This window comes from Mus pahari, chromosome 2 (genome assembly GCF_900095145.1).
Source record: "Mus pahari chromosome 2, PAHARI_EIJ_v1.1, whole genome shotgun sequence".
In the NCBI taxonomy this organism is placed as follows: domain Eukaryota; kingdom Metazoa; phylum Chordata; class Mammalia; order Rodentia; family Muridae; genus Mus; species Mus pahari.
In genome coordinates, this window is record NC_034591.1 from 103703023 (window position 1) to 103715126 (window position 12104).

At 41.5% G+C, this 12104-nt stretch overlaps 1 protein-coding gene across 1 annotated transcript in view; it reads right to left on the bottom strand.

Annotated features, from left to right (window-relative positions):
* The window catches only part of Gmcl1 (germ cell-less 1, spermatogenesis associated), a 43349-nt gene that overhangs the window by 11843 nt on the left and 19402 nt on the right, over positions 1–12104 (bottom strand). Inside the window, exons 7-11 of the mRNA XM_021189912.1 lie at positions 11905–11989; positions 9003–9093; positions 7887–8024; positions 4542–4611; positions 1803–1878 (exon numbers count right to left, since the gene is read on the bottom strand). Coding sequence (XP_021045571.1) covers positions 1803–1878; positions 4542–4611; positions 7887–8024; positions 9003–9093; positions 11905–11989 — 460 coding nt within the window. The remainder of the gene's footprint in view (positions 1–1802; positions 1879–4541; positions 4612–7886; positions 8025–9002; positions 9094–11904; positions 11990–12104) is intronic.

A 12104-nucleotide genomic window follows, 5' to 3' on the forward strand; every position in this document is an offset into this window, starting at 1 on the left:
CAGGCTGAGCAAGCCAGGGGAAGCAAGCCAGTAAAGAACATCCCTCCATGGCCTCTGCATCAGCTCCTGCTCCCTGACCTGCTTGAGTTCCAGTCCTGACTTCTTCAGTGATGAACAGCAATGTGGAAGTGTAAGCCAAATTAAACCCTTTCCTCCCCAACTGCTTCTTGGTCATGATGTTTGTGCAGGAATAGAAACCCTGACTAAGACAGGAAGTAAGCCAGTAAGCAGCACCTGTCCATGGTCTTTGCATCAGTTCCTGCCTCCAGGTTTCTGCTCTGCTTGAGTTCCTGCCCTGCCTTCCTTTAGTGATGGGACTATAATCAATAATTATCTGCAACAATAATAAACCCTTTCCTGTCCAAGTTGCTTTTAGTCATGGTGTTTATCACAGCAACAGAAAACCTAACTAAGGTAGACCTCTAAACACATTCAGCCTAATTGAAATACTCATTCAGTCTATAGGAATTGGGACTTGCTGCGCTGGGATGATGAATCTGACAGCATTCAAATTGGAAAAGAAAAGGAAATTGAATACACACAAGGGAATGGCTTACACAAGGGAATGGTTTTAAGGTGGAACAAAATACTAGTCAAGAAGAATTAGTGAGCTGACAAAAAAGGAGAGAGGAAAAGAAAAGCAGATGTGCAGCTCAGTGTGGTAGAAATCATGTTCAAGTGTGAGAAGAGAGGGCTAGAAGGAGAAAGAGAAGTGGGCGCTATAAACAGGACATTGAGATGGAGATTTCTGAAGGTGATACATATGTTGAAGCTGCCGGGCCTGTGAACAAGAGCAATGAGCAGGGGAGACCTAGCTCCTCGGGTGATGGTGATAGGAGAGCTGGCAGGTGGTGACACATCTGCTTTGAAGGAGCTGCAGTCCACTGAGGAATGAAAGTTTAAACTGAGTTTAAAAGAACGGCAAGTTTTTCTACTGGCTAGAGAGCACTCTCTTACTGGGATAAAGTGATCTGTTAGGCCCTGGGTGTAGCTCAGTGACTAAGGGCTCACCTCGCAAGTACAGACCCTATAGATGCAGCAACAAGATGCAGGATGGAAAAGGCAACCTCTTCTCTGTCCTATTACAACCCTGAAGGCAAGCATGAAATAACCTTTGAGAGTCAAAGTGGAGGTAAATTTGGGAAAAAAAGAAGCAGGTAAAAAACTAGGCTGCAACTAGAAGGTGGAAATGATGACAGGTAGGCTGCACAGTCCATTTAAGGGACCACAGACAGTTTTTAAAACAATACAGAAAGCAGGCTCTCTGCAGACAGCAGGGTAAACAGTCCTTTCCCTTACACACCTGCACACTTGTTCCATGTAAGGAACAAAGGCAGTTCTTTGGTGTAGTGAGCATTCCAAGGGGACAGATGGCTTTGATTTAGGGTAACTATCAAACAGAACCTCATTAGATCATGTAACACCTCCAATACAATCTATCTCAACTTCGTACTGCAGAAGGACCTACTCAAGCCTCTCATCTGGACTCTAAACCCAAGGTCTGAAGCAAGACTGAGGAACTACTGAGCAGCACGGCTCTAATCCTTGTTCAGGACACCAAGCTGCAGAAAAGATAAATAAGGTCTCCTCAAGCTGTGCCTGGTCCATAAGCACAGTCTAGTAATCAGGAGACCCAGGCATCTGCTCTCTGTGATTTAACTACTTTAAAAAGAACATATAATTATTGGGTTTTGAGCCCACTTTTTAATATATTACTAGGAAAAATTGCAAACACATGAAAGTACAGAGCATAAGAGAAGTTCCTTAGCGAGCTGAGACATACAGACCAAAGCCGGACCTACCTCACCATCTTTAGCAAGCTTTCGACCACACCTCATGCTATTTCCCTCAAGTTCTTCTTTATTGATTTCTTGAGGCCTAAAATGATACAAGAACCATGAGCTTTTGCAGAAAACTAATTGAAAAAAACAAAACAAAACTGAGTTTAAAAGAACGGAAAGTTTTTCTACTGGCTAGAGAGCACTCTTACTGGGATAAGGGTTCACCTCGCAAGCACAGACCCTGCAGTCACACTCAGAACTGACAAAGGAAAAAAGAATATACTGATTAAATCAGGCCTAAATGTCAATGTCTCACTGATTTGACTCCTAGATTACTTCCATTAAGCACGGTCAAACCAGAAAAGAGAGAATAAAATAATCTGAGAAATTTTGTCTACCAGGAAAATATAATAGTAAAAAAGTATAATTACTAAATCTATTATTTCTATGAGACATAGTTTGGTGTCACATCCCCCATACAAGGAAGGTCTCATAGTGTGGCCCAGGCTAGCCTCTAACTTGTACTCCCTGCTGCTTCGGCCTCATAGGTGCTAGGATCACAGGTTCACACCAGCACAGCCAGCTCAGCATCAAGTCCTTGATATCACCTATTTTAAATGCAAACTGTTTTTCATGGCATGTAATTCTTTAAGACCAATATTTCATAAGAAAAATCCATATAGCTTTTTCTACTTTCCTTCAGTTGGTCCCTTACTTTAAAATTTCTAATCAAGAAACTGAATGAGTAATAAACCAATCATGCCTTAGTAGCTGAGAGCTCAGGTTAATGGGATCTAGACACAGTAGCTGTGACCTGTGGGAAGAGGTGTGGTACAAACGCATAGAGAAGATAGTACCATGCGCTCAAGGAGAGCTGGGCCAATGCAGGACAGGTGTTACTGGTGCCTCATGGGCGCCTGCTCGGGTTAGGTAGACTGTGTTCTTGGTAGGGGAAGGAATACATGCAGCACAGTCTATGTGCCAGGATTTGGTCAGCTGAGCTAAGGTGATCATGAGATGGCACTAGAGGCAGCTGGGGTAGGTAGGCGGCTGAAGAGGCCTTGCTCATGAGTTTCTCCTCAAGTTTTCCTGAGTTCCCACATATGTCCTGTGACTATTCAACTTTTTAGTATGACATTTTGCAGGCATATGAAAGAAAGCTGCAATGAGGCAGACACTCCCACTATCAAGCTTCTGTACCCGGGAAGAAGGACTCAGTAACATCAGATGGTATGGTCTGTTTTTGCCCTCAGGCAGAAGTGACACACTGCATTTCTGTTTTAAAAAAATAATCCTCTTCAGTCTGGGAGAAGCCCTTGAAGGAGGCTTTACAGGGTCATAAGACAAAGTCCTTACACTCTGGCAGCCTGCAACTGGAGCAGACACTGGGCGGAAAGAGCATGGCTATGCAGGTACACAGTATAAACTGCATGCCCTTCTCACTGTTACTGTAGTGCTAGGGCCTAGGACAGATATCCTGCAGACAGGTTAGTACTTGACCCTCGGGTATGCCCCAGCTGGCACACATATTCCCCACGTCAAGCAAACAAGACACTTATAGAAGCTGTCTCTCGGCTAAGTGAGAAAGGACAAAGTAGAAAAAAACAAAAAACAAACAAACAAACAAAAAACCAACAACCCTCAACAACGAACATCCTAAACTCAAAGCCAATACTCAGTGCCACAGAGTCACCATCGACTACCTGATACCAGCACTTCAGATCTGATTTTCACTAAATAACTGACTAATTTTCTGGTTCTTTATTTGTCTATGAAATTGAGAGCTGTCTTTAGCCAGAGCTAGATAGAGAGACCCAGTCTGTCTGTCTGTCTACACCCCCCCCCTTTTTTGTTTGTGGGCAGGGGAACTTGAGATAGAGTTTCTCTGTGTAGCTCTGGCTGTCCTGGAACTCATTCTATAGACCAGGCAGGCCTCAAGCTCACAGAGAGCCACCTGCCTTTGCCTCCTAAGTGTTGGGATTAAGGCATGAGTTACCATCACCTTGCTGTGAGATCCCATCCCAAAAAACCAAACCAAAATCAAAACAAAAAAATATCTTGTGAATTTCTAGGACACTTTAATATATCTGCTGTTTAGACAGAAACTTACAACCAGGCTATTAGTTTTGGGGAATCCTGTCGTGTGTAAAAATGAGTTAAAAGAGAGTGGGGAAAACAAACAAGCAAACCCACCCAGCTTCTTCTTAAGCTTCTCTTGTGCAGCTGTAAGCATAATGGAATATCTTCAAAATCTATGTAGTAATCTTCATATTTCAACAGACCACACTATGAAAATGAGCTTTGTCGTGCATAAATATAAAAATCATACCTTCTAAAAGTATCAGTTTAAAAAGTCATGGAAATCAGATGAGGTGAAAACACTGCTGTCTAGAATCCTGTCTGAGGCCGCCGACAGGCAGAATTCTGAGGGCAGCACGCAGCTGCAGCTTTCTGTCTGCAGAGGCTCTGCCTGGAAAGCTTTCTGCAGGCCAGGGTTCATGCTCACGGGCTTTCTGAAAATTCTCCAGTATTTTGCAACTTTTCCATCTAGTCCTCTTGCCTATCTATTTTGTTATCTATTATTCCTAAGTGGCTCCACTAAATACAATATAAATATAATGTATAATAAATAGAAATATTCTGAGCAAGGTTTACTTATTTATCTTGGAGACTCTGCTAGAGGTGTTAGCCTAGCATGCGTTAAGTTGAAGGTTCAAGCCCCCACACTACCAAACCAGTACTATGATGTAGCATACTCACCCCACTTCACTGTCTTGTTCAGCCCGTAGCATAGCCAGCCACTGCTGTTTATACACTGCCGCCAGCCATTCTAAAACAGAAACGTCAACTGTTAACTAGTTGACAAAACTTATTTCTTTTTCTTTTCTTTTTTTCTTTTTTGGTTTCTTTTGAGTCAGGGTTTCTCTGTGTAGCCCTGGCTGTCCTGGAACTCACTCTATAGACCAGGCCGGCCTCGAACTCAGAAATCCACCTGCCTCTGCCTCCCAAGTGCTGGGATTAAAGGTGTGCACCACCGGGGCTGGTGAGATGGCTCAGTGGGTAAGAGCACTGACTGCTCTTCTGAAGGTCCTGAGTTCAAATCCCAGCAACCACATGGTGGCTCACAACCACCCATAACGAGATCTGATGCCCTCTTCTTGTGTGTCTGAAGTCAGCTACAGTGTACTTATGTATAAATAAATCTTTAAAAAAAAAAAAAAAAAAAAAAAAAAAAGGTGTGCACCACCACCACCATCCGGCCCTTATTTCTAAATTTATATTTAAAAAAGCAATCTACAAAGCAGGTTGTTTGCTTTGTAAACACACTGTAACAATGTGACTCTCAGCTCTTTATCATGGTAAAGGCCTTTGAGCTTTCCTTCAGACTTAAGAATGACCTCCTTTCCAAAAGAGAAGTAGAAGCCTATGCTGGCACTTCCAGTTTCTTCTCCCAGCTCACACCGATTCCCATTGTGAGCATCATTCCTAACAGTGTTTTCAGTTTTGTTTTGTCTTCTTTTGCTTGATTCTGTCCTAGAACTAACTCTGTAGACCAGGCTGTCCTAGAACTCTCTCTGTATACCATATACCAGGCTGGCCTTGAACTCACAGACCTGTCTTTACCTCCAAGGAGTGTGCCACCCTGGCTGTTTTCAGTGTTTAATAAAATTCTATACTGGGAAACTTAATGGGTTTTTCACTTATTAAGTTCTCTGTCACAACACTTCCTTCTGGTAAACACACCATCTGTTGGGTGTAGAGAGCTCTGCAGCAGGAGTGCACAGGCAATGGTGTGGAACAAAAAAGGTCTCACTGGTTTGGACTTTACCTAGTGGAAGGGCAACTGTGTGTCCCTTATCAGCATCTACATGAAACCTAAGACTGCCAGGAGCTGAGAAGACAGGAGAGGTTCCAAAGACCAGCGGAGAGGAGAGAGAGGGCTAAGGAGACAGGACTGTGCCAAGGGAATGTGGCACTCTGCATGGTAAGAGAGAGAACAACCATACCACACCAGACATCTGGTGTTGAGCAAGTCTCCAGAACAAGGTTAACAGCATTTCCAAGGCTGCAAAGAAAAGGTTCCCAGGGCTGAGGTCAACTAATGAGAAGGCAGGTATATACATAAGCTGACTGGGGAGGGAAGAGGGTGAGTCAGACATCCAAATCCGATGATATGGAGGAAGGACCAAGGGTTAGGCCACAAGCAGTACTAGAAAGGACACTGGGGGTCAGCACTGGGACTGTCTTGACCTCCTTGTCTAGGTCGGCAGGGTGAAAGGCAAGGTTCTCTTTAGAGTGTCTTTCAGCACAGTTAGATAAATGCACAGAGGGTACAGAAGACAAAGAGATTTTGTTGACTCTGACTCCAGAAAGAAAAAACAAACAAAAAAACCCGAACCAAACCAAACCAAACAAGTCAAGGTTAGAAAAGCATGGTGGTAAGATGGGATTCAAGCGGAGAAGGAGTAAGGGAAGATGTGGAATAAGATGACTGATGAGATGACCTACGACAAGTCTAATTTCATGAAATAATGAACCTCAACTGTGCTTGAAATGAAGACGGCCCCTGCCCGCCCTGCCACCTGGGCTCTGTGAGTGGCATTCAGGAGCTCTGCCTGTGACTTACATCTCTAATCTTCAGTTTCCTCCTGAGAGCATACACCAATCTGTGTCTATAATGTGAACCATGTAGCACTTTCTGTCTCCTCACAAAAATGTGACATTTAATTTTAATTTATATTTTGCTATTTAAGCTAAAATTTTTGAATACACAGAAAATTGTCTATATTTATAAGATGGAATTAATTTGTTTCAAGTCTTCTCATATCATTTCAAATCACAAGAAAAAAAAACAAACAAACCCTGAAATCTGGACAGAATTTAAAAAAAAAATTATACCAAATAAAATTCTTTAGACTCCAGATGTTAATACAATTTTGCCTTCCAGAGACACAAAACTTGTCCACTTGTACCAGACATACCTAAAGTACATAACAGACTGTTTTTTCCAAACTTTATATCCTTAAAGATGGGGCTGGGGAGTTGGTTCTGTGTAAGAGCACCTGATGTATTCCAGAGAACCCAAGTTTGGTTCCCTGGCCACATCAGACAGCTTCTAACCACCCATCTGTAACTTCATTTTTAGAGAACCCAACATCCATGGACACACAGGGCCTGCACTCAAATGCATACAGACATATCCTATACATAATTAAATACATCTTTAGACAGTTTCAACCAAAGTTTGATTGGAAGGACACATGTCCTGTGGCATCTAATTTACATAATATCTATAACACTGCCTGGTGTTTACCATACACTAAAACTACTATAGGCTTTCTTTCTTCCTTTCTTTTTGTTGCATTTTGCATTTTTGCAGTCTTGTTCAAGACTCAGGGTCTTGAACATGCTAGGCAAATGCACTAATGAACTTATATACTACTAAATGCAACTTGTCACAAATACAACAGATTTATAAAAATAAATTAGTACTTGTTCAAGAAATCTGAATTATATCAAGCAGATATATTTGATCGAACATGTTTAAGAATTCAGAATAAGAAAAACCAGAAACTAAGCAAATTTAAGGAAAACTAACAGAAAAAGCTATAGCTATAATTTTTAAAAAAACATCAAAACTCACTTGTCAGGCTGTTATCCAAAACAGCACACTGGTTAACCAACCTGACAATACCCAGAACCGAGTGTGTGGTTGCATACCCCTGACAGCGGCACTGGGGAAGAAGTAGGAGATGAACTGCTTCATGCTGAGGCTGACTACAGCTTACCAGCAGGGCCTAGCATGCAGCTGAGGCAGAGTTTGATTCATACAGAACAGAAAAACAAACATCCTATTGCAAAATGCTTCTTAGCCAGTTACATACAGTGGCAAGCACTTTAATATTGAAATATGATAAGGAAATCAGTATGAGACGTGAGCACAGGAAGATTATTCATATGTTCATCTTTTGGGCATAAAGATACATACCTTAAGGGATCAAAGATGACTTCCTGGTTTCTTTACTTTTCTTCCCTATGCAAGTATGAAATGCTACAATCAGAAAAACATGACTTTAAATCACAAAACACATCAGGTTTTCTTACCTGAAGGTACCAGAGAATCCTGCTCAATGATCCTTGCAGAAGCCAGATCACTGATAATGTACTGTAGCCTTAAATGTCTGAACACGGGCGCAAATGGTTTTCCCTGCTCAGTTTCAAGGAAAGTCGTCCCTTCAAAGTCTATTAAGAAAGTTTTAATTAAACAGCATTCTTGTCAAATGTGCTGTTTTACTAAATGCTTCTATGGACAGTCATAGACACAGAGTCTGCTAGAATGTAAGTAAGCCATTTTCAAGTATTTCAACACTCTTAGAATGAATCTAAGATTTGAGGAAACTTATAGGAACTTTGATAAATCCCTCAAATTAATTTTAGTATTAATTAGGTCCTTAGGTTGGGACTTCAGCTGTCCTTTTATTTTTGTGACTGCTCTTACAGGACAGCATGGCAAGAGAGGTAGGTGTACTTGAGGAAGTGACTTGTATGAGACTCTGTCTCTAGAATCCCTTCCCAAGGAACCCAGAGGCTATGTCAGGGCTTCACATGATGACCAGGACAGGGACAGCGACTCAGCCTTCTAACTTACATCAGTGATGGAGATTACATGTAGTTTTGAGCTGTCTGATGTGGGCACTGGGAACTGAACTTACATCATCTGCAAGAGCAGTATACAACTCCTAAGTCCCAACTTGTACTGAGCTGTATCTCCAGCCCCTGGAAGGGCTCCTTACACACCATGCAGTGCATGTCACACATGACCTCTGCATCTACTTTCCAGTTAGTGATGCACAGAAGTAACCTGCAGACCCCATCAAGGTTCACTGGCTGAGAGATGGGGCATAGCGTATCAGAGGGTATCTAATCTGGCCAGACAAGCATAATTCCCAAGATGAACTTAGGACAAAACAGAACGGTAGTTCTGAGAGTTAGAATATGGTAACAGTCCAGGAACATTTCCTTCTTCAGCACTAACTTTCCTGATGTAAAAGGCTGAAGTAGGAATTTGCTCAGCTGTTTTTCAGCTCTAAAAATCAGGCCAAGGCCTGACTGTAAGAAACATCATTAAAAGAAAGTGTGTGTGTGTGTGTGTGTGTGTGTGTGTGTGTGTGTGTACAGGGGTGGGGGTGGGGGGCTATCAATAAAAAAGTTTCAATGTACCTTTTTTCCACTTTGAAAACCAGACATCTGTTTCTGTCAAAAGCTGCTTTAAAGACCCATTCCAGGAAGGCACCAGCTGAAGGAACATCCACTTGTTAGAAGACAAAACAAAACAAAGTGTTATAAGATTTCATTGCTGTATGGCCGTATTTTCAAATAGTCCTATCTTTAAAAGGAACTTTCTTTTTGAGATGGGGGACTCATGTAGCCAGGCTGGCATTGAACTTAGTATGTAGCTGAGGACAAACATGACAAACATGTGAAGCGCTGGACTACAGGCCTGTGCCACCATACTCAGTTTTTAAGTCAGCGGTTCTCAACCTGTGGGTTATGACCCCTTCAACAAACCACTATCTCCAAAGACACTGACATTATCGTTCTTAACATTAGCAAAATTACAATTGTAAAGCAGCAATGAAAATAACTCTATGGTTGGAGTCACCACAACTCGAGGAACTGTATAAAAGGTCACAGCAGTAAAGAGGTTGAGAACCACCTAACTGGGGCTAACTGGGGCTGGGAACTGAACCCAAGGCTTTGTATATGCCAGGAAAGCACTCTACTGACGAAGCTCAATCTCTAGCCTAATAAGAAAGTATAACTATTTTAAAAAATGATTTTACTTTATTTTATGTGCATTGGTATGAATATGTCAGATCCCTTGGAACTAGAGTTACAGACAGTTTTGAGCTGGCATGTGGGTGCTGGGAATTGAACGCCAGTTCTTTGGAAGAACTGACAGTACTCTTAAACCACTGAGTCATTTCTCCCACCCTGAAAGTATAATTATTAAAGCTTTGGCAGGAAATAAGAGTTATAAAAACTCCATGTGCATATTAATTGTTGCTAACACACCTTGGTGAATCAAACAGCTAGAGTTTTAACTTATATAACACACTGGTAATTCTGTACTAACATATTCTAATCACTAACACACCAACCACACTAAATATGACGCAAGACTATTAAGACTGCAAAAGTAAGAGTGAATACAGGAATTTCTGACTCCGCTATTGAGACAGCATGCACACGGTGATGAGCGTGGATGTTCAATTCTCCAGCTGTCATGTAGAAGCTGAACACGTCATTTAATTCTCTGCATTTTAATTTCTACATTGGCAACCAAAGTATCATGGAGTGTCTCCCTTGCAGGCTACAAAAGATTGTGTACGGAGTGTTTATTAGTTACTGTGCTGGCAGAGTGACCACTGTCCAAGGACAGCACTTTGGACATCAGAGCAGCTACAAGAACAGACAGAACGACTGCCAGTACAGCTCACAGGTAAACGTGTAATGCCCTCCAAAACACCCAATTTTTTGACAGCTCAAATGCTGTTTCCTTGAAGAAAACTGTCAAATTCTGTCCCATCTTGACCACCAAAATGCTATGATGCAAGGTTCTCGCTGCAAGTTTCACAACTGCATGAAGTGCACACACTTCCCACAGGGACTGTTGTCAGACTATGGATGACACACAGTGGGGCAAGAGCAGTGGCCTCTGTCTCAAGTACACATGAGTAGTGATGCCAACCCTTACCAACAGACAGAGTAATAGCTGATGTCTTTCCAACTGTGAAACAAAACTAGACCTAAATCTGTCAAAAGGATGAAAAAAGCTGGGTTTGGTGTTCACTAGGGTAATCACAGTACACAGGAGGCTGAGGCAGAGGGTTAGTGTAGGTGTGGGATGCAGAATAAGGCCCTGCCTCCCAGAAAACAAAACAAAACAAAACAAAAGCAAGCATTGTGGTGGTCTGAAAGAGAACAGCCCCAGCAGGTTCATTTATCTGAATGCTTGGTCCTCAGTGGGTGGGACTGTTTGGGAAGAATTAGGAGGTGTGTCCTTTTGAGGGGGTGTCATTTGGGTGAGATGAGTTTTTTTTTTTTTTTTAAATAAAACTTAAATTCAGATAACATCTGTTTATTTGAGAAAGATTACAAAATAGAAGTTTGGTGTACAGTAGCATGTTTTACAAATATCATTTAAGAGGATTATTGATAGAAGTACAAAGACCACAACTGTAAATACTTTATGGAAAACTGAATAGAAGGATTTGGAATATCAAAGTAACTTTTTTTGGTACTTTTAGTTGATCCTAATAATATTATCATTGGGATTACTTTGAAGGACAATATGATCAAATGTTAACTTAGCAAAACTGTGAACTCTGTAGGGATTGATACAATCATAAAAACCTAACGAGATTTGAGGTTTTAAAAGCCCAAGAGAGGCTCAATCTCTTGCTCACTCTGCCTTCATCTTGCTGATGATATAAACTCTCAGCTACTGCTCCTGTGCCATGCCTACTTGCCATCAAGTTCCCTGCCATGATGATCATGGACTAACACTCTGAAACCATATACAAGCCTTCAATTCAATTCTTTTGTAAGTTGCCTTGGTCATGGTGTTTCTTCATAACAATAAAATAGTAACTAAGACAGTCATGAATCTCTAAATCTAAATAAAGACTTAGGTTTTGGCAGATGTCCCCAGCTTGAGATGAATTGGCGGAATGACTTAGCATTCTCAGTCCTGTGATAGTGGAGAGATGTACCAGGGGCCACCTACTTTCACGTCAGGACACAACTGGACAAACTACTGAAGTCACATGTCATTTAGTGATGTGTCCTGGCTTAGGTGATGTGGGCATTGTAGCCTAAACAAGCTTTTGAGCACATTCAAGGAGGGTGAAGCTGAGCTGTGGTGTTTGGTAGCTCAGGTATATTCAGTTTATGATATATTTCCTCAGATACAAGCCAGTGTAAGCCAAGCAGCATGTATAGTTCCTCTGCCTTACTGAGCACCCAGAAGCAGTATTTCCAGCTTTTCACCACAGAAGCAATGTGAAGTAATACTCTTTTTTTTTTGTAAAGTAATATTCTTATATTCATACATCAATACCTTTTTAAGAGCTGTATATACATCCATCTCCACTTGCATCACAAATAAGTTAGATGAACCAATGAGCTGTTTCATGACATTTATACTGTGAAAAAACAAAATAGGAGTGAGCTTGTCTTCAACACAGCTGAAAGACTCTGGTGAACTAAAAAAGATTTTTAAAAAATGTGTGTGTGTGTGTGTGTGTGTGTGTGTGTGTG